The following is a 26,871-nucleotide window of genomic DNA, read 5'->3' as shown; positions in this document are numbered from 1 at the left end:
TTATTATGTTTTTAGTCCAGCTCGCTAAAATGTGATTTCCTCGCTTGCTGGTTGCTCTAGGGGACTGAGTTTCTCCCCCCACACCGTTGTTTGGTGCGGGGGTTCTTGAAATCTCAGTGTGGATATTTTGTAAGGGTTTTTTACTGACCGCACAGACCCCTTTACTATTTTCTGCTATCTAGTATTAGTGGGCCTCATTTGCTAAATCTGTTTACACCCCTGTGTATGTGCCTTCCTCTTACCTCACCGTTATTATATGTTGGGGTCTTCTATATCTTTGGGGATTATTTCTCTGGAGGCAAGAGAGGTCTTTCTTTCTCTCTAGGGGTAGTTAGTTCCTCAGGCTGGCTCGAGACGTCTAGGATTTTTAGGCACGTTCACCGGCTACTTCTAGTGTGTTTGGATAGGTTCAGATTTGCGGTCAGTCCAGTTTGCCACCTCCCTAAAGCTTGTCCTATGTATGTTACTTAGCTGGAGTAATTTGTGATCCTCAACCACTAAGGATCATAACAGTAGAGCAGGCCAAAAAGTGTTTAATGCATCGCAGAAGTGGGATAAAAAGAAGACCTGAGTACTTTTTTTTTTTTTTTTCTCCTCCCGCTTTTCCTTTGCTGCAGTCTGTTTAGCTTCTTTCATCCCCTTGAACTCTGGGTGGTTTTGAGCTCACCTGCAGACATGAATGTTCAGACTCTGACTTCTAGTGTGGATCATCTGACTGCACGGGTGCAAAGTATTCAGGATTTTGTTATTCATAGCCCTATGTCAGAACCAAAGATACCCATTCCTGAGTTGTTTTCTGGTGATAGATCTAGGTTTCTAAACTTTAAGAATAATTGTAAGTTATTTCTATCTCTGAGACCTCGTTCCTCTGGTGATTCCGCTCAGCAAGTTAAAATTGTTATCTCCTTGTTGCGTGGCGACCCTCAAGATTGGGCTCTCTCTCTGGCGCCAGGAGATCCTGCATTGCTTAATGTAGATGCATTTTTTCTGGCTCTTGGACTGCTTTATGAGGAGCCTAATCTTGAGAATCAGGCAGAAAAAGCGTTGCTGGCTGTCTCTCAAGGTCAGGATGAAGCAGAGGTATATTGTCAAAAATTTCGGAAATGGTCGGTGCTTACTCAATGGAATGAGTGTGCCCTGGCTGCAAATTTCAGAGAAGGTCTTTCTGAGGCCGTTAAGAATGTTATGGTGGGGTTTCCCACCCCTACAAGTCTGAGTGATTCTATGGCTTTAGCCATTCAGGTTGATCGGCGTTTGCGGGAGCGCAAATCTGCTCATCCTTTGGCGGTATTTTCTGAACAGAGACCTGAGTCTATGCAATGTGACAGAACTCTGACCAGAATTGAGCGACAAAGTCATAAACGTCAAAACAGGTTGTGCTTTTGCTGTGGTGATTCTACTCATGTTATCTCAGCATGCTCTAAACGCTTAAAAAAAAAAAAAAAAAAAAAAAAAAAAAAAAAAAAAAAAATCGCTAAACCTGTCACCATTGGTACTATGCAGCCTAAATTTATTTTGTCTGTTACTTTGATTTGTTCTTTGTCATCCTACCCGGTTATGGCTTTTGTGGATTCGGGTGCTGCCCTGAATCTGATGGATTTGTCGTTTGCCAGGCGCTGTGGTTTTGTCCTGGAGCCTTTGGAATTTCCTATTCCTCTGAGGGGAATTGATGCTACGCCATTGGCTGAGAATAAGCCTCAGTATTGGACGCAAATGACCATGTGCATGACTCCCGTACATCAGGTGGTGATTCGCTTTCTTGTTCTGCATAATTTGCATGATGTTGTCATTTTGGGTCTGCCATGGCTGCAGGCTCATAATCCAGTTTTAGATTGGAAAGCTATGTCTGTGTCAAGTTGGGGTTGTCAGGGAATTCATGGCGATGCTCCGTTGGTGTCTATTGCTTCTTCCACTCCTTCTGAGGTCCCTGAGTTTTTGTCTGACTACCAGGATGTATTTGATGAACCCAGGTCCAGTGCCCTGCCCCCTCATAGGGATTGTGACTGTGCTATAAATTTAATTCCTGGTAGTAAATTCCCTAAGGGACGACTTTTTAATCTGTCTATACCAGAGCATGCCGCGATGCGGAGTTATATAAAGGAGTCTTTGGAGAAGGGACATATTCGCCCATCCTCTTCCCCTCTTGGTGCAGGATTTTTTTTTGTGGCCAAGAAGGACGGTTCTTTGAGACCTTGTATAGATTATCGTCTTCTGAATAAGATCACAGTCAAATTTCAGTATCCTTTACCACTATTGTCTGATTTGTTTGCTCGGATTAAGGGTGCCAGTTGGTTCACCAAGATAGATCTCCGTGGTGCGTATAACCTTGTGCGCATTAAGCAGGGAGATGAATGGAAAACAGCATTTAATACGCCTGAAGGCCATTTTGAGTACTTGGTGATGCCTTTTGGACTCTCTAATGCTCCTTCTGTGTTTCAGTCTTTCATGCATGACATCTTCCAAGAATATCTGGATAAATTTATGATTGTTTATCTGGATGACATTTTGGTCTTTTCTGATGATTGGGAGTCCCATGTGAAGCAGGTCAGGATGGTGTTTCAGGTCCTGCGTGCTAATGCTTTATTTGTGAAGGGCTAAAAATGCCTCTTCGGAGTACAGAAGGTCTCCTTTTTGGGTTTTATTTTTTCTCCTTCTACTGTGGAGATGGACCCAGTCAAGGTCCAGGCTATTCATGACTGGACTCAGCCCACGTCTGTTAAGAGTCTTCAGAAGTTCTTGGGTTTTGCTAATTTTTACCGTCGTTTCATCACTAATTTTTCTAGCGTGGTTAAACCTTTGACGGATTTGACCAAGAAGGGTTCTGATGTGACTAATTGGTCTCCTGCGGCCGTGGAGGCCTTTCGGGAGCTGAAGCACCGGTTTTCTTCAGCTCCAGTCTTATGTCAGCCAGATGTCTCTCTCCCCTTCCAGGTCGAGGTTGATGCTTCTGAGATTGGAGCAGGGGCTGTTTTGTTGCAGAGAAGCTCTGATGGCTCTGTGATGAAACCATGTGCTTTCTTTTCAAGAAAGTTTTCGCCTGCCGAGCGGAATTATGATGTTGGTAATCGGGAGTTGTTGGCTATGAAGTGGGCATTTGAGGAGTGGCGACATTGGCTCGAAGGAGCTAAACATCGTGTGGTGGTCTTGACTGATCACAAAAATCTGATTTACCTTGAATCTGCCAAGCGCCTGAATCCTAGACAGGCTCGTTGGTCGTTGTTTTTCTCCCGTTTCAACTTCGTGGTCTCATATCTGCCTGGTTCGAAGAACGTGAAAGCTGATGCACTTTCTAGGAGTTTTGTGCCTGACTCTCTGGGAGTTTCTGAGCCGGCTGGTATTCTCAGAGAGGGAGTGATTTTGTCTGCCATTTCCCCAGATTTGCGACGAGTGCTGCAGAAATTTCAGGCGGATAGACCTGACCGTTGTCCACCAGAGAGACTGTTTGTCCCGGATAGATGGACCAGCAGAGTTATTTCCGAGGTTCATTCTTCGGTGTTGGCGGGTCATCCTGGGGTTTTCGGTACCAGAGATTTGGTGGCTAGGTCCTTCTGGTGGCCTTCCTTGTCGCGGGATGTGCGTTCCTTTGTGCAGTCTTGTGGGATTTGTGCTCGGGCTAAGCCTTGCTGTTCTCGTGCCAGCGGTTTGCTTTTGCCTTTGCCTATTCCGAAAAGGCCTTGGACGCACATTTCCATGGATTTTATTTCGGATCTTCCGGTATCTCAGAAAATGTCTGTCATCTGGGTGGTGTGTGATCGTTTTTCCAAGATTGTCCATTTGGTGCCCTTGCCTAAGTTGCCTTCTTCCTCCAATTTGGTTCCTCTATTTTTTCAGGATGTGGTTCGCTTGCACGGCATTCCTGAGAATATTGTGTCTGATAGAGGATCCCAGTTTGTGTCCAGGTTTTGGCGGACTTTTTGTGCTAAGATGGGCATTGATTTGTCTTTTTCGTCGGCCTTCCATCCTCAGACTAATGGCCAAACCGAGCGAACTAATCAGACGTTGGAAACTTATTTGAGATGTTTTGTTTCTGCTGATCAGGATGATTGGGTGACTTTTTTGCCGTTGGCAGAGTTTGCCCTTAATAATCGGGCTAGTTCTGCTACTTTGGTTTCGCCTTTTTTCTGCAATTCTGGTTTCCATCCTCGTTTTTCCTGGGGTCAGGTTGAGCCTTCTGACTGTCCTGGGGTGGATTCTGTGGTGGATAGGTTGCAGCAGATTTGGAACCATGTGGTGGGTGGACAATTTGAGGTTGTCACAAGAGAAGGCTCAGCGCTTTGCCAACCGCCGCCGCGGTGTGGGTCCCCGACTTCGTGTTGGGGATTTGGTGTGGCTGTCTTCTCGGTATGTTCCTATGAAGGTCTCCTCTCCTAAATTCAAGCCTCGCTTCATCGGTCCTTATAAGATCTTGGAAATCCTTAACCCGGTGTCTTTTCGTTTGGATCTCCCAGCATCGTTTGCCATTCATAATGTGTTCCATAGGTCTTTGTTGCGGAGGTATGTGGTACCTGTAGTTCCTTCTGTTGGGCCTCCTGCTTCGGTGCTGGTCGAGGGCGAATTGGAGTACGTGGTGGAGAAGATTTTGGATTCTCGTATCTCTAGACGGAGGCTTCAGTATTTGGTGAAGTGGAAGGGCTATGGTCAGGAGGATAATTCCTGGGTTGTCGCCTCTGATGTTCATGCGGCCGATTTGGTTCGTGCCTTCCACGCGGCTCGTCCTGATCGCCCTGGGGGTCTTGATGAGGGTTCGGTGACCCCTCCTCAAGGGGGGGGTACTGTTGTGAACTCTGTTTTTGGGCTCCCTCTAGTGGTCACAAGCGGTACTGTGTAGTGTTGTCTTTCTGCAGGTTGGCAGCATCAGCTGGTTCGTTATCCTTGGTTGGTTTCCTATTTAGCTCACCTGGATACTCAGTTCCTTGCCTGCTCTCAATGTATTCAGTGCTCTTCAGATTCCTTGTGACTACCTTGCTCCCAGTCTCTCCAAGACAAGCTAAGTTTTTGTTTGATCATTTTTTGATTATCAGCATTTATTATGTTTTTAGTCCAGCTCGCTAAAATGTGATTTCCTCGCTTGCTGGTTGCTCTAGGGGACTGAGTTTCTCCCCCCACACCGTTGTTTGGTGCGGGGGTTCTTGAAATCTCAGTGTGGATATTTTGTAAGGGTTTTTTACTGACCGCACAGACCCCTTTACTATTTTCTGCTATCTAGTATTAGTGGGCCTCATTTGCTAAATCTGTTTACACCCCTGTGTATGTGCCTTCCTCTTACCTCACCGTTATTATATGTTGGGGTCTTCTATATCTTTGGGGATTATTTCTCTGGAGGCAAGAGAGGTCTTTCTTTCTCTCTAGGGGTAGTTAGTTCCTCAGGCTGGCTCGAGACGTCTAGGATTTTTAGGCACGTTCACCGGCTACTTCTAGTGTGTTTGGATAGGTTCAGATTTGCGGTCAGTCTAGTTTGCCACCTCCCTAGAGCTTGTCCTATGTATGTTACTTAGCTGGAGTAATTTGTGATCCTCAACCACTAAGGATCATAACAGACTACATCTTAGTTTCACGACCGAATAATCAACCGAAAAAAATTTTGAGTGTAGAGTTCAATTTTGCAAAGGTTTGTAAAGTCGCAAATTAGGAATTCGGCTAAAACTTTGTGATAGCAAAAGCTGCGCTCATAACGCTGGAAAAAAAACCTGATGCAACCAAGTTAAACAAAAAGTAAAAAAAGGCACAGATTTAACTAAATGCGGAATAAAGCACAAACATAAGAGAATCACTATTACAACTCGAGAAAAAAAAAAGTGTAAACAAAGACGATGAATGAGGGCCATAATGTTTAGTACCAGTGATGAGAAAACATGCAAACATGCTTAGATAAGGTGTTATCCACCATGCTTGTGTGCTAACAGAATGTCTTAGGTGCGCTCGGATAATATATTAGCGTCCCCGCAGCTGTTAAGCAATCCCCTGTATCCCCTTGAAACAAACAAGAAATCCCTCCATGTGTTGCGGATGTCAAACTCCAACATATTTTTTGAGAACGCTGAAGACACTTGATAAGCACCCGAACATGCTCAAATAACACCTTATCCAAGCATGTTCGCTCATCACCATTTAGTACTGGTGAAAAAAAACAAAACAAAAAAACCATTAGTAAAATGGTGGGATCCCAGGAGAATCCTGGTTTAAATCTCATGTGCAACAGGATAAGAGCATCCCTCTAATTTCTCTCTTTATCCCTCATCGATCACTAATCCTATGTTGGCCTTTTTATCCCTCTATCTCCCCCATTTAACATACATATAGGATTGCAAATGGATTTTTTTTCCCTTTAAATCTAGCACTAGTTTTAACTCGGTGGAGCAAAATCATCTTGTATAAATTTCCAAACCAATCACTTTCATCTATGGAACAGAACAATTCAGCATTTACTAACCACGTGCTCTATACTCACTTGAATGTGGCCACTTTATTAATCAGAGTATCCAAGCATATGTCCGTATTCTCCTGCAAATATACAAGAACATTTATCAGAATTAAGACAGCATGGCATACGAGTCACCCGCAAAATTAGCTACCAGCTACGCAGACCACTGCTGTAACACTCATATCCAATATCAAAAGGTGACTGACCACCACCTTTGGGACACTTTTTTCTTAAGGTGCATGTAATTTAACCGCTTTACCCCCAAGGGTGGTTTGCACGTTAATGACCGGGCCAATTGTTACAATTCTGACCACTGTCCCTTTATGAGGTTATAACTCTGGAATGCTTCAACGGATACCAGTGATTCTGACATTGTTTTCTTGTGACATATTGTACTTCATGATAGTGGTAAAATTTATTTGATATTACCTGCGTTTATTTGTGAAAAAAAGTGGAAATTTGGCGAAAATATTTAAAATTTCGCAATTTTCCAACTTTGAATTTTTATGCCCTTAAATCACAGAGATATGTCACACAAAATACCTAATAAGTAACATTTCCCACATGTCTACTTTACATCAGCACAATTTTGGAATCAAATTTTTTTTTTTTGTTAGGGAGTTAAGGGTTAAAAGTTGACCAGCAATTTTCTTTTTACAACACCATTTTTTTTTAGGGACTACATCACATTTGAAGTCACTTTGAGGGGTCTATATGATTGAAAATAACCAAGTGTGACACCATTCTAAAAACTGCACCCCTCAAGGTGCTCAAAACCACATTCAAGAAGTTTATTAGCCCTTCAGGGGTTTCACAGGAATTTTTGGAATGTTTAAAAAAAAATAATGAACATTTAACTTTTTTTTTTTTTTTTCACAAAAAATTTACTTTAGCTCCAATTTGTTTTATTTTACCAACAGTAACAGGAGAAATTGGACCCAAAAGGTTGTTATAAAATTTGTTCTGAGTACGCCGATACCCCATATGTGGGGGTAAACCACTGTTTGGGCGCATTGCAGAGCTCGGAAGGGAAGGAGCGCCATTTGACTTTCCAATGCAAAATTGACAGGAATTGAGATGGGACGCCATGTCGCGTTTGGAGAGCCCCTGATGTGCCTAAACAGTGGAAACCCCCACAAGTGACACCATTTTGGAAAGTAGACCCCCTAAGGAACTTATCTAGATGTGTGGTGTTCATTTTGACCCACCAAGTGTTTCACTACAGTTTATAACGCAGAGCCGTGAAAATAATTCTTTTTTAGCTCCCAGTTTTGTATTTTCCCACAACAGGAGAAACTGGACCCCAAAAGTTGTTGTCCAATTTGTCCTGAGTACGCTGATACCCCATATGTGGGAGAAAACTACTGTTTGGGCGCATGGCAAAGATTGGAAGGGAAGGAGCGCCGTTTGGAATGCAGACTTAGATGGAATGGTCTGCAGGCACCACATTGCTTTTGCAGAGCCTCTGGTGTACCTAAACAGTAGAAACCCCCCACAAGTGACCCCATATTGGAAAACCAAACCCCCCAAGGAAGTTATCTAGATGTGTTGTGAGAACTTTGAACCCCCAAGTGTTTCACTACAATTTATAACAAAGCCGTAAAAATAAAAATTCTCTTTTTTTTTTTTTTTTTCACACTAATTTTTTAGCTCCCGGTTTTGTATTTTCCCAACAGGAGAAATAGGACCCCAAAAGTTGTTGTCCAATTTGTCCTGAGTACGATGTTACCCCATATGTTGGGGTAAACCCCTGTTTGGGCGCACGGGAGAGCTCGGAAGGGAAGGAGCACAGTTTTACTTTTTCAACGCAAAATTGGCTGGAATTGAGATCGGACGCCATGTCGCGTTAGGAGAGCCCCTGATGTGCCTAAACAGTGGAAACCCCCCCAATTCTAACTGAAACCCTAACCTAAACACACCCCTAACCCTAATCCCAACCGTAAATGTAATTTAAACCCTAACTTTAGCCCCAACCCCAAGTGGTTTCCTGGACTAAAGCATCTGCCAACTCCAGGACAGTCTGTGGTGCAACGTGACGTTGGTGGATGGAGCGAGACATGATGTCCCAGATGGGCTCAAATCAGATTCAGGTCTGGGGAACAGGCGGGCCAGTCCATAGGTTCAATGCCAGTGGAGAATTTGCCAATCCTGGTGTTCTGTGGCAAATGCTAAGCGTCCTGCACGGTGTTGGGCTGTGAGCACAACCCCCATCTGTGGATGTCGGGCACTCAGACCATCCTCATGGAGTCTGTGTCAAACAGTTTGTGCAGACACATGCACATTTGTGGCCTGCTAGAGGTCATTTTGCAGGGGTCTGGCAGTGCTCCTCCTAGCATAAAGGCTGAGGTAGCGGTCCTGCTGCTGGCTTGTTGCCATCCTACGGCCCCCTCCACGTCTCCTAGTGTACTGGCCTGTCTCCTGGTAGCGCCTCCAGCCCCTGGACACTACTCTGACAGACACAGCAAACCTTCTTGCCACAGCTCGCATTGATGTGCCATCCTGGATGAGCTGCACTACCTGAGCCACTTGTGTGGGTTGTAGAGTCCATCTCATGCTACCACACGTGTGAAAGCACAACCAACATTCAAAAGTGACCAAAACATCAGCCAGAAAGCATTGGTACTGAGATGTGGTCTGTGGTCCCCACCTGCAGAACCACTCCTTTATTGAGTGTGTCTTGATAATTGCCAATAATTTCCATCTGTTATCTATTCCATTTGCACAACAGCATGTGAAATTGATTGTCAAACAGTGTTGCTTCTTAAGTGGTCAGTTTGATTTCACAGAAGTTTGATATACTTGGAGTTATATTCTGATTAAGTGTTCCCTTTATTTTTTTGAGCAGTGTATATGATCAGAATATGTTGTAAATGGTGTTCTTTTATGTATTCCTGTTCGTAGTTTACAGCCACTACATCTTGTGGATCACCATTTTTCATATCCATAAATAAGTTAAAAAAAAGTAATAAATAAATAAGTAAAAAAAGAATTCTCGTAATACTCATGTATTAGATTATAGAATAAAAGTATATTTTTGTATTAATAAGTTCTCCTTCGCCACATTGGGGGACACAGACCGTGGGTGCATGCTGCTGCCACTAGGAGGCTGACACTTAGGCTACTTTCACACTAGCGTGGGGCACTGCACGTCGCAATGCGTCGTTGTGGAGAAAAAACGCATCCTGTAAAGTTGCCCGCAGGATGCGTTTTTTCTCCATAGACTTATTAGCGACGCATTGCGACGCAGTGCCACACGTCGCAACCGTCGTGTGACGGTTGCATCGTGTTATGGCGGACCGTCGGCACAAAAAAAGTTACATGTAACGTTTTTTTGCACGTCGTGTCCGCCATTTTCGACGGCGCATGCGCGGCCGAAACTCCGCCCCCTCCTCCCCGGACCTTAAAACGGGGCAGTGGAAGCGTCGTAAGACTGCTTCCGCTGCCCATGTCGGGCATTTTTTTCTCAGTATGCGTCGGTACGTTGGGCCGACGCAGCGCGACAGCTCCGTACCGACACTAGTGTGAAAGCAGCTTAAGTGATACAAAAAGTTAGCTCCTCCCCTGCAGTATACACCCTCCTGCTGGCTCCCAGAGAACCAGTTCTTGCTTAGTGTCCGTAGGAGGCACATGGACGGGTCTGCTATTCAGACCAAAAACTCTTTATTGTTTTATTTTTACATTTTTGATTTTATTTTTCACAATGGACGAAGAAGGCGACGGATCCTGTCAAGGTTCTGATCTCCCGAACCATTAGCAGGCGAGCGCGGAGTGTGTCGTCTCTCCGTATCCTCTCCTGCGACGTGGGATTCCACTCCTGAGCTGATTCTTAGGGGCGACGGGTCCCCTCAAGGGCACTGATCTCCCCACACCTTCAATGGACGAGCACATGGAGTGTCGCCTCCACATATCTTCCGCAGTCAGTTCTATTGCCGGACATTCAGCCCTGTCCCATCCTAGGGGGATTAACCTCTTGGATATACAGATGCCCACCTCGTGGCATCCGAGCAGCCCCCACTGCACCACCACTGTTAAAGCGGATGGTACAAGGAGGCGGACGGTCCCTCTCCACTTCCCTCCTAAAGGGATGGTGGATTGAGGGTTTTCCCCCTTATCTCTGCACCGTCTAAACCAACAGCAGAACAGGAGGACCTTCAGCAAGGTGCCTTACCTGCCACCCGGCAGCTCCGGGTAAGTCCCGGGCCTGGAGGGCTCCTTTCAGGCAGTCTGGGGCGGTGCTGGGTAAGGGGAGGGGGGACCCATCAGCTCTTTCCTGCATCGGCCGGCGCAGCAAATTTAGTCCCCGGATCTGGCCCTGTTCTAGGCAGCAACCCCCGACTCCGCCCACGCTATGACGTTTCTCCCACAGCACGAGAAGCGCCTTTCAAATCTCGGGGGCCATCTTTCTCCCCCCAGACCACCTCAGCACGCACTCTGCCATCAGGACGGAGGCAGCAGGTCCATTCAGTCGGAGTAACGCGTTTTACAGATTGAATCCCACCGGGATCCTCCTCCCTGCTGTATACCCTTCTTTTCTCGGCAGTACCTCTTCGCGGCCCCTAATATTATAGGGCCACATAGAAGGGTACATCATGTCCCAGCCTAAGGCATTAAAAAGGTCTAACAAGACTATGGCTATATTCTTCACTACATGCTCCTCCTGCCAATCTGCGTTTCCCAAGGCTCAGAGTTCGCTGCTCTGCAATGCCTGTGAACACAACTGTGCTCAGGAGCCCTCCGTCGCGGAGCCAAGTGTACCTAGTCCCCCTGAGTGGGCTTCGTCACTGTTTTAATCCATAGCTTCGCTGGCCAAAGCTACTGAATCCCTCAGTGATCCTTCGGGGGACTGCAGCGTTTGCAGGACTGATGTAGATGGACCCTCCCCAAGCCGGGAGTAGTCGGTTAGCAGGGGATATGGTGACTCAGGTCTTCCTTTTCAATGCATTATATATAGGGGTCAATATATTTGTGAATACTGTGATAATTTAGTACTGGTAACATTTTTCATGCTTAACTATAGCATTGCTGTATTTCTAGCAGGAACTGTACTTACCATCTCTGGCAAGGCTTTTCCAATTGCACTGTGAGCCATGGGTTCAATACAGAGGAGATGGATAATCTCCCTTAAGAGACTTTCCTCTTTGGTGACATTGCTCACTCCCGGCATGTACCGTTCGCCTGCAAAATAAATTATAATAATGTAAAACTTGTGAATATCTAATTTCCGGACATGGGCAAAGCAAATTAAAAGGGGGGTTAAAATGTTCTAAAGAGCACAGGTTCACAGCAAGCCCAACTTTCCAGTTTAATGAGAGTTGGGGCCAGCAGCACTGTCGCACTATGCAGGTGATGGGAGATTTGCTCCTGGGCTGCAATGTGTGGCCAGGCGGTGACCACAGCAATGAATATAACTGGACAGAAGTGGCTTGGCTGACCGCAGGGCAAAACGTGTAGGCAGCAACTGCGCATGTTCGGCCAACGCTGAAATACAGCAGTGGTGGCCAGTCCGTAAACAAACGGGAAGTAAACAATAAAACACGGAAGTCGACAACAGGAGAATGGAAACGGAAAGAAATTTGCAGGCAAATTTGCACACTGGGTTTTCACATCTGCATCACTGGGGGACACAGGAAACCGAAGAAGTCAAGAAAGGGATTTTATCGCAAGTACCAAAAACACATACCTAGCTGGAAGGTGGCCGTAATTATGCAAATTGAATACTTATGGTCACATGACCAGCCCCCACCCAGTGCTGGAGAATGCTGACTGCACGCACCGTCAGGATTTTTCAGTCTGCCATCACATAGCATAACTGCAGATTTAAGCCCCAAACCTGCACAACCCCATTAAAGGGGATGTCCGGTTAAAACCGATAAGTCTGCCGTCACTGTGTGATAAATGTACGAATCCCCCCAGAGCACGTACTGTGCGCTGCGGGGATTCGTCAGGTTCAAACCCGGAAGAGGAGAGCATACATGAGTCATACATACCCCCAGCCGGGGAGCACTGCTTCTCTCCATATAATACCTTACATTCATTGATATATTTTTTGCACTTTATCTTGCAAGGTGCAGTTGGACCCAGACGGCTCTGTAAACTGTGGCCTCTTAGCACAGAATGCATTTTGCCGCACTGGGCGGCCGCCTGCATGTGCGTTACGAATAGGCTGTTAGCCAAATGCTCTGCATTGCCTGTGTGAACAACGCCACATACAGACTTATCTCCTATCTTTTGTGCACTAATATACCAAACAGTCAACACTGGATTGAAAGTGGTTGTTTCATCGGTATTGTTGCACCTGTGTTTCTGCCATCATTAATCGGGTCCGCTGCACCCTGCCAGTGCATTTGTTTGTCTGTGACAGGGTCTGAAACCGGCAAATCCCCACAGTGCGTGCGCTGAGGGTATTCATAAGTCTGCAATCACATACAGGGACTGCAGACTTATTGCTTTTGACCGGACAACCCCTTTAAAAATGCACCCAGGTTTGACAAGTTCATGACTGGGTTATTTTTTTTATCTTCCCTTTTTTCTGACCAGGCACATTTTCGAGTTTTATCGTGCATGGAGGTTTACAGCTCTAATTTTTTTTTTTTTTTTATTTATTTTTTTTATTTACAACCACAGAGGCATGCTAAATTTAGATTTTTCCCATTCTACAGAAATGTTTACATATTGGAATTTTTTTTTTTTTTTTATTTAAAATAAGGATTTTTGTGTACTCACCGTAAAATCCTTTTCTCAGAGCCATTCATTGGGTGACACAGACCGTGGGTGTATGCTGCTGCCACTAGGAGGCTGACACTAAGTGATACAAAGAAAGTTAGCTCCTCCCCTGCAGTATACACCCTCCTGCTGGCTCTCAGCTAACCAGTTCGGTGCAAAAGCAGTATGAGATCAATAACATATGAGTGTATAGCATGTCAAATTATAAAACAAGCCCAAACTAATAATAGGGAGGGAGCTGTGTCCCCCAATGAATGGCTCGGAGAAAAGGATTTTATGGTGAGTACACAAAAATCCTTATTTCTCCTTCACCTCATTGGGGGACAGACCGTGGGACGTCCCCAAGCAGTCCCTGTGTGGGGACAACATCAGATCAGGCCCTGTGTAACCGCTACTTACAAGTGCGCCACTGTGGCCTGCAGAGTCCGCCTGCCCAGACTCACATCTGTGGAAGTGTGGGTATTATAGTGCTTCAACAATGCATGCGGACTGGAGGAATTCGCAAGCTTGCGGCCTTGCTTGCCGACGTCTGGTGCCTAGAGCCCTCAGACAGGGAGATAGGCTGACATCTAGCACGGAAAGACTCCTGGATGGTGAAAAGAATCCACCAGGCTAACATGGGCGATGAAACGGCTAAACCCTTCCTGTGACAGTCAGGAAGCCTACTTACCATCGAGAAGCCCAAGTAAAGTGTCCAACCTTCGGAAGGACGCCGTCCTCGATACGTACCCACTCAGAGCACTCACTTCTTCCAGATTATGGAGAACCCATTCCGTTTTGTGGACTGGAGCCGAAAGAGATGAGAGAAGGAGGATGCCCCTGCAACAGTGGGAATACAATACCACCTTGGTAACGAGGGAAGGGGATGGCCTGAGGGCAACCTTGCCTTGATGGTAATAAGGAAAAAAGTCTGAAAGAACAGAGCGGCAAGCTCTGAAGACTCATCAGGATGACAAGAACGCAGAGGAAAAAAGGGGAGTGACCTTCCCTGATAGTAAAGTCTGTCCGGATCAAAAAAGGAGTCTACTGTAAGATCCCCAGGATCATTAAGGTCCCACAGATCTAACGGTACGCGGTAGGGAAGAACTACAGGTGAAGGCTCCCTGCGAGAAAGTCCATATTTGCAGTTTTGTCGCAATAAGACGGAAAAATACTAGTACCGCAAGCGAGAAAACCTGACATGGTCAGTGCGGGTCTCCCGGGATCACTGGGGCCCTTCCTGCTTCCAAAAAGATCTCGGAAGTAGTGGAAGAGGGGTTCTGGAAATTTGTACCATGGAAGAACAGAGCATGCACTGCGATGGTCTTGGATCGAGGCCAAACCATGAACTGGAGTACATTGGCGTTCAGTTTGGATGCCGTCCAACCTACATCTGGAGTACTCCAGTGAAGGCAGATCTGATGGAAGACTTCCGGGTGAAGTTCCCACTCACTTGAGGAGAAACCCTGACGGCTGAATATGTCTGCCGCCCAGTGTTCTACTCCAGGGATATGTACTGCTGAGATCACCGAATGATGGATCTCGGCCCATCAGAGTGCGCGAGGTACCTCGGCCATGGCGCTTGACTGTGGGTACCTGCTAGATGGTTGACGTATGGCACAGCTGTGGCATTATCCAATTGAAGACGGATGGTTGACCCGCCTGAAGGCAGTGGACCTGCTGTAGGATTAGCCGTACCGTTCGGATCCCCAGAGCAATGATCGGGAGAAGAAGACTGGCATTGGTATTCCCTAATAACCATTGGACCAGGAGATGGCTCTGGATGAGGAAGAAGCTCAGAGACTACCCTTTGAAAGCCTGATTGACTTGCTGAAAACGAGCGGAGCGAAACTGCTTCCATTGTCATCACCATTTTTCCTCAGAACCCTCCTAGCTAATCGAATGAACTGAGGGGATGAGTGATCAAGTGCGCGAGCTCCCTGATGAAGGGCCACGACCTAGACTCGAGCGAGAATTACCATCCTTCTGGAAGTGTGCAGGACCATCCTCAAAAAGGATCTGCTGGGCTGGAAATGAGGAAAACTTGTCTAAGTTTAGCTGCTAGCCCAAGTGAGAGGGTATCGCAAGTGATATAGACGACTCAGCGTAGTCCTGGAAGAGCAGCTAGAAAGTCGACCAAATAGGGCAGGACGACCATGCTTCTAGGGTGCAAGAGGCACATGACAACTGCCATGACCCTTGCGACCACTCTGGTGCGGTAGCCAGGCCGAAAGGCAAGGTCGTGACTTGAAAATGCTGTTCGCGAATGGAAAGGCGAAGGGATTATTGTAGAGGGGAAAAATAGGAATGTGAGGGTAAGAATCCCGAATGTCGATGGATGCCAGAAAGTCCACCTTTTTCTGTTGAAGTAATGGCTGAGCGGAGGAACCCCATCTGAAAAAGGAGGACCTTGTCAAAGGTTGTTAGAAGTTTGAGGTCCAGGAATGGGCTTACTTTTCATTCCCTCCTTTTTGGAACCAAGATTCCTTAGATCTAGATTGTCCTGGACAACGCTTCCACTGCTGGTTGGGTCTGTAGAAAAATACGATCCCTTGTTAGTCTCCCGCTCAGAAGATTTGATTGGCCAGCTGTACTGTCTTCTGGGAAAGGTTACTTGTGTGAATCGAAGTAGTTAAGGTCTCTGACCAGGAGAATATTGGTCAAGCAACCCATGTGGCGGCTAAGGAAGGGTAGAGCGCTGAACCCGAAGCCACAAGACGGAACGAACCAGATTTGCTATCCGACCGTCTGTGGTATTTTAATTGATGATACATCGGGCAGGGATACTGGTAGGTATACCCCAAGAAATTCTACCCAGCTAGTCTGCCAAGTGGCAGAATGCAGGGCTGCATCCAACAGGTCAGGGAAAAAAAAACAAAACAAACAAAAAAAAAAACCGTCTCTCGCCAATGTCGTGCAGAGTAGAAAATTAGGAACCCTCGATCCACCATCCTCTTAACAGGGACGTGGAGAGGAATCGTCCGCTTTCTTGCATCATCCGCTAAATAGTGGTGATACAAACGGGGGTGCTCGGGCGCCAAAAAGGGGTGCCTCTGTACATCCAGAGTTCAGATCTCCGGGTGGACAGGGCAGGTTGTCTGGCGTTAGGCCTGGATGCAGAAGAGGATACATGGAGGTGACACTGCATGTGCTCGTCTGTTGATGGTGTGGGGGTGGGATCGGTGCCCTTTAAAGGACCCGTCGCCCTTAAAATCAGACCAGGTATGGCATCCCACGTAGAGGCTTCTGTCCAGTGAATCTCTCGTCAATTTGTTGATATAAATAGGCGAGTCCCTCTTTTTCTGAAGCTCTGGCAATCCAAGGCAATATCCGATCAGAGCGTTGTTCTCAACAAATCTTAGGGGAGAGATCAGGAAATGAAACTTCCGTTTTCTAGGCGCCTGTACGTTTTTCTAGAATACTTGCGGCCCCTGCTAGCCGATGGCTCCCATTGTAGGAGAGGGACCATGTATATCGGTCCTGCGAGCACTCAGAGCCACAGAGGGTTCACAGAGGGATTCAATCTCTTGGTCAGAGAAACCATGGGATGCGGTTAGTGACAAAGTCCACTGAGGGGGACTAGGTACCCTTAGATAAACTGGGATCAGCAGCGGAGGGCTCCAGAGCTCAGTTAGGGTGACCAGCTTCGGATTGATCATGTGCCCTTAAGACCAGGGCATACTGGTCATGTGCCTTTAAGACCAGGGCATACTGGTCATGTGCCTTTAAGACCAGGGCATACTGGCCATATGCGTAAGACCAGGGATACTGGTCACGTGCCTTTAAGACCAGGGCATGCTGGTCATATGTCTATAAGACCGGGGCATTTTACAAGGATTACGCCAGAGGTGAAGCCCCTTGAGGGGAACTAGGTACTCTGGGAAGAGCTGAGATCAGCGGCGGTGGAGGGCTCCTGAGCTCAGTTGAACTAAGTACTCTGGGAAAGGTGACTGGCTTCTGGTGGGTCATTACTTAAAGAGCAGAGAATGCTGGTAATGTGCCCCTTTTAAACTAGGCTGGTCATGTGTTTTAACAAAGCCATGGAAAGCTGGACATGTACCTATAAGCCCAGCGACTACTGGGCATGCGTCTTTAAGACCAGGGAATGCGGTCATGTACCCTTAAGACAACCAGAGATTGCAGGGGTTAAAGTGAAGGACAGCATCCAAATCCAGGTGAAGACCACAAATTCTTTATTGTGCCATAAATGCAACGTTTCAACCTCAGGGGTCTTTTTCAAGCATGCTTGAAAAAGACCCCTGAGATTGAAACGTTGCATTTATGGCACAATAAAGAATTTGTGGTCTTCACCTGGATTGGATGCGGTCCTTCACTTTAACCCTTGGTATGTACTCCTCCACCTGGATCCAGTGGAGATAGGACGGGCAACCGCTTTAGTCAGTAGTGCTGTCAGCCGCCTTTATATTATTTTGAACCAGAGATTGCAGGTCTTAAGTATTAAAAACAGGGAACGCTAGTCCCTTTATGCTGCCGGTGCGTGCGGGGGAGGGGTGCGGAGGGAGGATTCTCCTTACCGAGATTCTGAGTCCCCCATCTGGAATAGCGCTGTCTTCAGCGCTGAGTACCGCCGATGCGATGCAGCAGCCACTTCCGGATGAGCTCGTGTCCGGAGATGTCAGGAGGATGAAGATGGCCGCCGAGAATAGAGTTCTCGTCCTGAATGAGAGGCGCCTGAATGGGGGGGCGGAGCCTGAAGCGCGGCCTAGCATGGGCGGAGTTCCGGGTTGCGGCCTACACAAACCCGAAGCCGGGGGCTAAATTTTTGTAGCCAGCCGGCGCCGAACGAGGGAAAACAAAAAATGCCGGTGGCGCAGAGCCCTCCAACCGCTCGAGTCGCGGCACTTACCCCAGTATGCAGCTTTGTTCAGCAGGACAGAAGGTAGAAGAAGATCCTGTGCTGTTGCTGCTGTTTGGACGGTGCAGGGATAAGGAAAAACCCTCAATCCATCGTCCCTTTAGCAGGGAGGTGGAGAGGAATCGTCCACCTCCTTGTACCATCCGCTCTTAATAGTGGTGGTGCAGTGGGGGCTGCTCGGACGCCACGCTGGAAAGTGCCTCTGAACAGCCAAGGGTAAAACCTGGTGGGCAGGGCTGAATGTCCGGCAATAGGCCTGGCTGCAGAAGAGGACACTGGAGGTGACACTCCAGTGCTCGTCTGATAAGGGAGGGGGGAGATCGGTGCCTTGAAGGGACCCGTCGCCCCTAGAATCAGCTCAGGCAGTGGCTTCCCACGTCGCAGGAGAGGATACGGAGAGGTAAAACTCCCGTGCTCGCCTGTTGTTGGTTCGGGGAGATCGGAACATGAAAGAATCCGCCGCCCCATTCGTCCGTTGTAAAGGTAAAAAGTTTTTGGGTCTGAATAGCAAACCAGTCCGTGTGCCTCCTACGGACACTAAGCAAGAACTGGTTAGCTGGGAGCCAGCAGGAGGGTGTATACTGCAGGGGAGGAGATCACTTTCTTTGTATCACTTAGTGTCAGCCTCCTGGTGGCAGCAGCATACACCCACGGTCTGTGTCCCCCAATGAGGCGAAGGAGAAATTATTATTTATTTTTCACAATGTGGGCAGCTGTTTTTTTTTCTCTTTAATTGTATACACTGTACCGCATTTCCTCCTTTGGGAGGGGAGGGTGAGGAGGAAAGAGGGAGCGTTTTAAATATAATACATTTATTTATTTTTGCCAGTTTCCTCCTGTAGCTGGGTGCTGTATATTAGCTCTAGTTACAGGGGAATTTCAGCCTCCTGTACAGCACTCTAACAGCACTCTGCTAAAGGTGTTCCAACATTGCTGGTCTCCTGGCTTCAGACTAAGACGCAATGACATTTTAGCAAGGTTTTCTCTTGCTAAAAAGTGCATCTAACAAACTAAAAATGTTATTTTATACACTGTGACCTAAACTCCAACTTCAGTAACCAAACCTTCTTGCCTGTCACAAAATTGTCAGGTTCTTACCAATAACGCAAATAAGAACGTAAAGCATCTCTTCAATTAGCATATTCCACTGTCTCATCTGGTCCTATATATATGTAAGAAACATAACAGATCACAAAGCAAAAAACACTGCACAACAGAACTGCTGTTGGAACATAAGACTGAACATCTTAATTACACCATTCTAGTAATATTACAATACAAAAGTATAGGAAAAAAAAAGTTCATGGCGATGAAAAATAATTGCTATGATGCAGAAAATATGCAGAAGCTAGAGTAGAGCGAATTTGCTTGGGTTCTCTCATTCGGCCGAATAAGCTGCAAAGGGAACCCGGCTTCCTGGATTGTGCCCAGCGGAAGCGTACAGTCAGCGAACACACAAAAAACGACATGTAATAGTTGGCTTTTATGCTTTAGAGATGTAATCTGACTGCATGCAGTTATGTTATGGGAGGTGAATGGGGCCAGTGATATCACGTCTACAGATATGTGCAAGAAAGCAAGGTATCACACACACCCGTTTTATTATAATGAATAGGACAGGTATGTACCTGCTGCTTCCAGATAAATCGGTAATCCTGCTTCACTCCTATAAAAAGTTTTCTGATGTTCTTTAAGTTATCAACGCAAAAGTGATCCCTATAAAGATAAGGGACAGCATACTTACCCCCGGAACCACTCTTCCGCTCCAGCAGAGCAGCTATGATTGTCACCTCTGGACCAGAAAAGATGACATTACATCCATCAGTTACATGACCCTGCTGTCAAGCAGTTCAAGCAGTATCTCTCCCGGGCCAGCAGCACTGGGGGAAGGCAGATTCCGAGTGCAAGTATCCCTTCCACTCCCCCCATTTTTATTTTTTCGTTTTTATGAATATCCCCTATACACAATTAACTTTTAAAGAAGGCCATAAACATTTTCATGGCCATGAACTTTAGCATTACGGGGTTTTTGTTTTTTTTTTTTTTTTTTAGCAAGGACGGATCAATCCAATCAAATCTACACGGCAATGAGTGGGAGGTATAATACAGAGATTCAAAAGGCATTAATATTTTTTTTGGTAATTTTGGTAAATACTCAACCAAAAATGTGTACTGTGCATCAAACCCGGTGCTCAATATCTGACAAATAAGAGCTGAAAGTCAAAGTCCTACCATGTCTTTGGTTGGCAAAGAAACTTTAGACAAAGCCTGCACTAGCTCAAATCTGTCCAGCACCAATAGCATGAAATGGTTTGGATCCATGTACGAGGCCCCAATCTACAAAAAAGGGAACAGAAATTTGTGTAATTAAAAAGAAAAAGTAATTGCTCCACCATTTTTCTGATATTAGAAGCTTAGCAATGTATATAAAAATAAACTTAGAAAGCATGCCGATATAGTATTTGAGATGTGCGTGTCACAAATGGACAGGAAATACACCTGATACCAATTGTATAGAAGGGAGTACAGGGAATAACTGCAAACCTACAAATCCTGTCCAACAAAAGCAGCCCGATGATCGCATAAGGTTTAAACGCAAGAAATATGGGTCGTATCCACAGGGGACCAGAGACCAAGGAAGCTTTGTCCTCAGCCTAATCCATAAGCAGAAAAGACACCATGTGCACAATAGAAGGACTGGTTTGAAGACGTTTGTGAATAACGTCTAATATTAGGCATCAAGCAAGACTCAAGGAGGCTTCAGACTACATCTTGGATTGGAGGATGTATTCTTGAGTTATAGAAACATCAGTCTTCTTGCTAACCTGTAACTAATTCAAGAGGGCCATAAAGGGAAGAAAAAAAAAAGTAACGCAAGACAGGCACACAGAGAATTCCTGCTTTGCACAGGTCTATTTTGGTTAACGGTTTGTGGAAGCAGCATGACTTCTGTCAGGCCATGTAGAAGCTCATCGAGTAGCACATCGTACCTAGCCAGCCTTGGTTGATTTACACATGTGGCAAATTTGGGGCAGATTGTTCCAGTTTGGCAGTAAATACATTATTTATTTTTTTTGTATTCCGTTTTTTTCCATTATGAATACGTCAAAAACGAAGTGGGGCAGAAAGTGGAAACCTAGTGTAAAATCTTCGTTTGACCTATGTGCCAAATTTGGCTCAAGTAGCTCCACTCGTTTTACCAAGCTTGAAGAACAAGCATTCAACAATAGGGACTATTTGGATTAACAGTTTGTTAATTTTATGCAAAGCGAAAAAATATGTTGTTGCCTACAGATAGGGAGTCAATATATCCAAGTTGTGAGCAGAAATTTGACGTCTAGTGATGTCAGGAAGGGGTTTCAATTAATAACTACTTTAGTATTCTGATTTTGTTGTAAATAAGAGATAAACGGTAGATCCTAGAGATCTGAAAGGGCCAGTGGTTTTCCGCGCATAGAGAACAGAAATTCGTATATCAAAGAATTGAAGATTATAGCTTCATAGATTAGCAGTAAATACCTGCAACATCACAATGTCTTTATCGTACATCTCCTCCCTGCATTTGACATCCGAGTAGTAGAAAACCTAGATGGAAAAAAAAGAGAGTAAAAAAAAAAAAATGTTCTAATCACTTAATGTGAACTTTTAATGGGAGTTCTTAAAGAATGATGGCTCAATAAAACAGAAAATCATAGGATTATTTAGGTATTAGGCAGGGGCTACACACTTTCCAACATGTGTGAAAGCTTCAACAGAAAATGGTGAGGAGCTTCGCACTTCTTGGTTTCTGGTAGATACAGGGTGAAGGACTAGGACCAAGGATCAGGACTAAAGCCATCTTCATTTTGCATCATATAAGGCTATGGATAAGATGTAAGGAATGAATTGGAAAAAGTAACTATTGGAGCTATGTAACTGAATGTTATGGCTACCATAGATCTATAGACACATTAAACGCACGACCTATGGCACCTGAATATGTAATTTTTGTTGTTGCAATCAGAATATAAATTATTGATAAGATCAAAGTCAAGAAAATATGATCCCACACAAGCACTGGATAGAGTTGGCAGGCATCCTTAGAGAGGCCTGCGGGACACAAAGCAGCCAGGGACAGGAGGAGGCTGCAGGAGGGCTCATGGCCCAAAATTGCCCTCATTACAGAATTTTTTTGGGCACCAATGGCAGTGTGCATCATCAGGTTCACTCCTGACATTAGAAAATCACAAAGTAAAAAGGAAGAAGCCATTCTCAGTGCTTTCTCTATAACTCAGCTGGTGTGATGACGTTATCACTCTGGTTGCGACATTTAGCAGGTACCAGGCAGAAGAGGATGGAAGTGGCGAGGCAGGAAAAGGTCTGCAAATGCCAGCGATACAGCAGGGAGAGAGGGAACATGGAATTGGACATGGTAGAACACAAGGCAGGGACTTGTTCAGAACTGTGAGCAAGAAGCACAATGCTAATTACATTTATACTTTTATTGGTTGGGGGAAAAAATGGCGAGTTACTGCCAATTGTGGGCACAGCGCTGCCTTATCAGTTTATAGATTAAATGGTGGGTTACACGGGGCTAACTGTATATTAATGGTGCAAGGCATAGCTGCATTCAGGGGTGCAGTATGGAGGACTTTGTCTATTTTGCGGTCAAAGTTGCCATGTAGCCGCAGCTAAGATTTAACAACATGATGGACTGCACCCTCACAGGAATCTTCTAAGTGACCCCGGACCCCCATTTAGTTGAAGACTCTTACTTTCGGGTAATTTGACGATAGAGGATCCATTTTATTTTTTTTAATTTTTTTAATTTATACCTGGCTTACGATTGTGAGGCCATTTCTCTTCCACATCTCAGCAGCTACTTGACCAGCAAGCACCAAACATTGCAATGGACTTTCAATGAGGAGTTCCACCTGGAAGTCATTCTGAACAATATATAGATATATTTATAAACTTTATGTCATCATTACACAGTCAGATGTCATTTAAAAGAATAATACCATCTGTAATAGTCAGATGGTCATACATGTGTTCTTAAAGGGAATCTATCAGCAGGTTTTTGCTATGGAATCTGAGCAGCATAATGTAGGGGCAGAGACCCAGAGTACAGCTATGTGTCACTTACTGGGCTGCTTGCTGCAGTTTTGATAGAATCCCTGTTTTCTCTGCTGTAGATCTAGCAGTGCTCAGAATGCAGAGTTGTGTATAACCCCGCCCACACCACTGATTGGCAGCTTCCTGTGTGCACTTGTCAGCAAGCTGCCAATCAGTGGTGGGGTGCAGTTACACAGATTAGTTAGGTGACACCTAGTCCAAGAGTGATAATCTCCTGATGATAAAAACAAAAAAGTTGTATTAAAAACTGCAGAAAACTAATGCTCAAGTGACAACTCTGGAATCAGGCTCTTTGCCACTGCATTATGCCGACAGATTATCTTTAATAAAGAGAGGGGAATAAGCCAGACATCTCGTTTGAACTCCTCTGTGAGCAACAGGATTAGGCATATTGAAATCCAACAGAGTTGGCATGCCTCCATACACAAGTCCTATAGGACCTGAGTCCCTTAAATAGTGAAGTTTCAAGACTTTGCTCCAATTTGTATGTATGAGTATTTTAAAGGGGTTGATGATGATTTGTTTTCACCAAACATCTATTCACCAGGAGGTTGTTGGAGGTCTGACTGCTAGGACCAGCAGCAATCAGCACAATGGGGCACTTTTATCCTTGCTAAAAATGGAGCAGCAGTATGCATGCTCGACCACCATTCCAATTCATTTCTATTGGGCTGCTGAAATCAGCACTCAGGCTTTTCAGGAGACCCTATTGAGAATAAATGGAGCGGTGGTGAGGCATCCGACCTGCTCTATTTCGCAATGAGGAGAAATAAAAATGTGTCTTTCATGTGATGGGTGCCCAAAGGTCAGTAAGCTAACACCTATCTTGTGGATAGGTGATAAAAGGGGTTGTCCAGTGAAACCTTTTAAGTCAATAAGCTGCACTGTCTTACTAATAGTTTTTCACTATAATATATCGCATAAAGTTCACTTCAATAAATAAAAAATACAACTTAAAATCTAAAAAAAAAAAAAAAAAAAAATTTTTTTAAACATTAAGGTTTATAGTTATTGAGATCAGCGATACTCACTGGAGAAATGAGCTGTGGCAGTTTTGTGATGAGACCCATTTTACTCATTTGAGAATGCAGACCTGCAACACATGATTACAAATGAAATGTTAATATCCATTGATAAAATGATAAATCTGCACATTAACGGGGATTTCTTTGCAATAAAAACATTAGTGGCCTAATATAAGGGCGTAGGTCTCGACCCCAAAAGTCAACTTTTTGTGTCAAAAACTGCAGCATTAACCCTCTCCTTCTGATGACCATTAGGCATCCTCCCCCTAATCAATCAATGCATCAGTCACAGACACCACATTTGGGTATTATTCCCCAGAACAAAGATTTAGCAAGGTGCTGAACTGCAGTACTAGGCACAGCCGAGCCACTGGTTGCTTCAGCCAAGGAGGTAGGATAGGCCAGCAATATTTTAGCCCTCAAATAATCAAGTTTTAAAAATTAGACCCAAAACGGAATATTGGTTGTAAAGATACAAGTAAATTGGAAATATTATTTTCATGATCGTACCGTATTTGTTTGACTGTAAGGCACACTTTTTAGCAAGAAACAGCTTGCTTTAAAAAAAAAAAAAAAAAAAAAAAAAAAGGAGTGTACATCCTACAGTCTAGAGGCAGCTTCCTGTAATGGCGGAGAACTCCAATACTGCATCTTTCCCGATCACTGTGAGATTGGTTGTCATCTTCCCCACACTGATCTAAGTAATCAGTGCATTGCAGGAAAGGAAGCTACCAGGACCTGCACAGAGGTTGCACATCCCATGCAGTTGATGAATCTTGCAATCAACTACCTCCAGGACCTTTCAAGTCACGTGCCTGGAAGGAACTGCAAGATAAGGTAATGCATAATGTGCGCGATTGCCTAAAAATGTGCATATTAAAAGTGCATGATCTATAAAATGTGCATATCTAGCAGAGCTGTGCGTTTAGAATACACCCCATTTTACCCTATTGTTTTAATATCAGTGATAATGCCATTTGTAAAAGGTTTTAAAATCAACAAACTTGTATCCAATTAAAAATAAGAGATAAATATAAAGTAATAATACAATAATGAATGACCTCTCTATTTTACACTATTTGCCAGGAAGTGCTAAATTAGTAGAAAAAAAGTCCCCCCCCCATTTTCTACTGTCTAAACACGGTCGGTGTCTTAGAATTTGAAAAATATGGTATTTTATTTTTATGCTTTAAGAAGCTCTATCCCTGCAATGCTTTTACATGGAAAAAAAGCACCATCTTCACTGAGGATATCAAGGAACATGATGCCCACCTGCCAACATCCGAGATAGGGGCAGATGAATGCTGACTGGATCCCTGGACACCTTAAACGGGTAACTGTGATAGGAATGACCACACATCTGTACTGGCGTCCTCTGCTGAAACGTTACTGGTTTAATGCACCCGAGAACTCTCTGGTGACAAGCCTTGTAGGTCATCAGCAATACATCATCCTTTAATAGAGGAGCAAAATAATAATAATAATAATTTTATTTATATAGCGCCAACATATTCCGCAGCGCTTTACAAATTATAGAGGGGACTTGTACAGACAATAGACATTACAGCATAACAGAAATCACAGTTCAAAATGAAATAATCATGTTCACCAAGTGTCCAAAACCTGCTCACACACTATAATAGCCATATTCTATATATCTATATGCACATACGTAAAAGTTTGGCACTCCTGGTCAAACAGTTAAGCAAGTTGAAGACGAAATGATCTCTGAAAGGCCTAAAGTTAAAGATGACACATTTCCTTTCTTTTTGTCGCCAAAAAAAAAATAAAAATCTTTTTTTTACATTTTAAAAATTACCAAAAGAAAAAATTGGCTGATGGAAACGTTTAGGCACCTTGCATTGTTAGCATCCCCTTTTGCAAGTATCACAGCTTATAAATACTTTTTGTAGCCAGCCAAGAGTCTTTCAATTCTTTTTTGAGGGATTTTCCTTGGAAAATTCTGTGAGATACGTCTTGCATACATTGCGATTTTCAGGTCTAGTCACAGATTTTCAATGATGTTCAGGTCACGGGACTGTGAGGTCCACTGTAAAACCTTCAGCTTGTACTTTTTGAGGTAGTCTATTGTGGATTTTGACGTGTGTTTAGGATCATTATCCATTTGTAGATCCATTCTCTTTTCAACTTCTGCTTTGCTACAGATGATGTTATGTTTGCAACAAGAATTAACTTAAATTTCACAGAATCCTTTCTTCCCTCTACCCATTGTTTGGCGAGGTATTAATTCCTGAAATTCTGTGACCTTTTATCTCCATACATACCTTTGATCATTGTGCCCACATATTCTCTTTTTACCTCATCAGTCCACAGTACACAGTACTGGTTTCCAAAATGTATCAGGCTTGTTAAGATGTTCTTTTGCATTCTTCTGATGCTGAGTTGTATGGTGAGGACACAGGAGAGGTTTTCTTCTGATGACTCTACCATGAAGGCCATATTTGTGCAGTTGCCTCTGAACACTAGAGCAATGTACCACAACTCAAGAGTCTGCTTAATCTTTCTGAAGGTCTTTTGCAGTCAAGCAGGGGTTCCGATTTGTCTGTGTCTAGCACTCTTACGAGCATCTCGCTGATATTTTATTTGGTCTTCCAAACCTTTTCTTGGCCCTCACCGTTCCTGTTAACTGCGATTTCTTAATTACATTTCGAACTGAGGAAAGAGCAACTTGAAAACGCTTTGCCATCCTCTAGAAGAAAGGAAATGGGTCA

The 26,871-nt window shown here is 44.7% G+C and overlaps 1 protein-coding gene across 2 annotated transcripts in view; it reads right to left on the bottom strand.

Annotated features, from left to right (window-relative positions):
• The window catches only part of UBR1 (ubiquitin protein ligase E3 component n-recognin 1), a 178,909-nt gene that overhangs the window by 53,185 nt on the left and 98,853 nt on the right, over positions 1-26,871 (bottom strand). For both annotated transcript variants that reach the window (XM_077261471.1, XM_077261479.1), the window contains exons 15-22: positions 25,412-25,592; positions 24,146-24,207; positions 22,814-22,924; positions 21,519-21,584; positions 20,232-20,336; positions 19,098-19,161; positions 11,472-11,596; positions 6,449-6,501 (exon numbers count right to left, since the gene is read on the bottom strand). In XM_077261471.1, the coding sequence (XP_077117586.1) occupies positions 6,449-6,501; positions 11,472-11,596; positions 19,098-19,161; positions 20,232-20,336; positions 21,519-21,584; positions 22,814-22,924; positions 24,146-24,207; positions 25,412-25,592 (767 nt within the window). The remainder of the gene's footprint in view (positions 1-6,448; positions 6,502-11,471; positions 11,597-19,097; positions 19,162-20,231; positions 20,337-21,518; positions 21,585-22,813; positions 22,925-24,145; positions 24,208-25,411; positions 25,593-26,871) is intronic.

Source organism: Ranitomeya variabilis, chromosome 1, assembly GCF_051348905.1.
Source record: "Ranitomeya variabilis isolate aRanVar5 chromosome 1, aRanVar5.hap1, whole genome shotgun sequence".
NCBI classification, from domain to species: domain Eukaryota; kingdom Metazoa; phylum Chordata; class Amphibia; order Anura; family Dendrobatidae; genus Ranitomeya; species Ranitomeya variabilis.
This window is presented reverse-complemented; position numbering and strand designations above follow the sequence as displayed.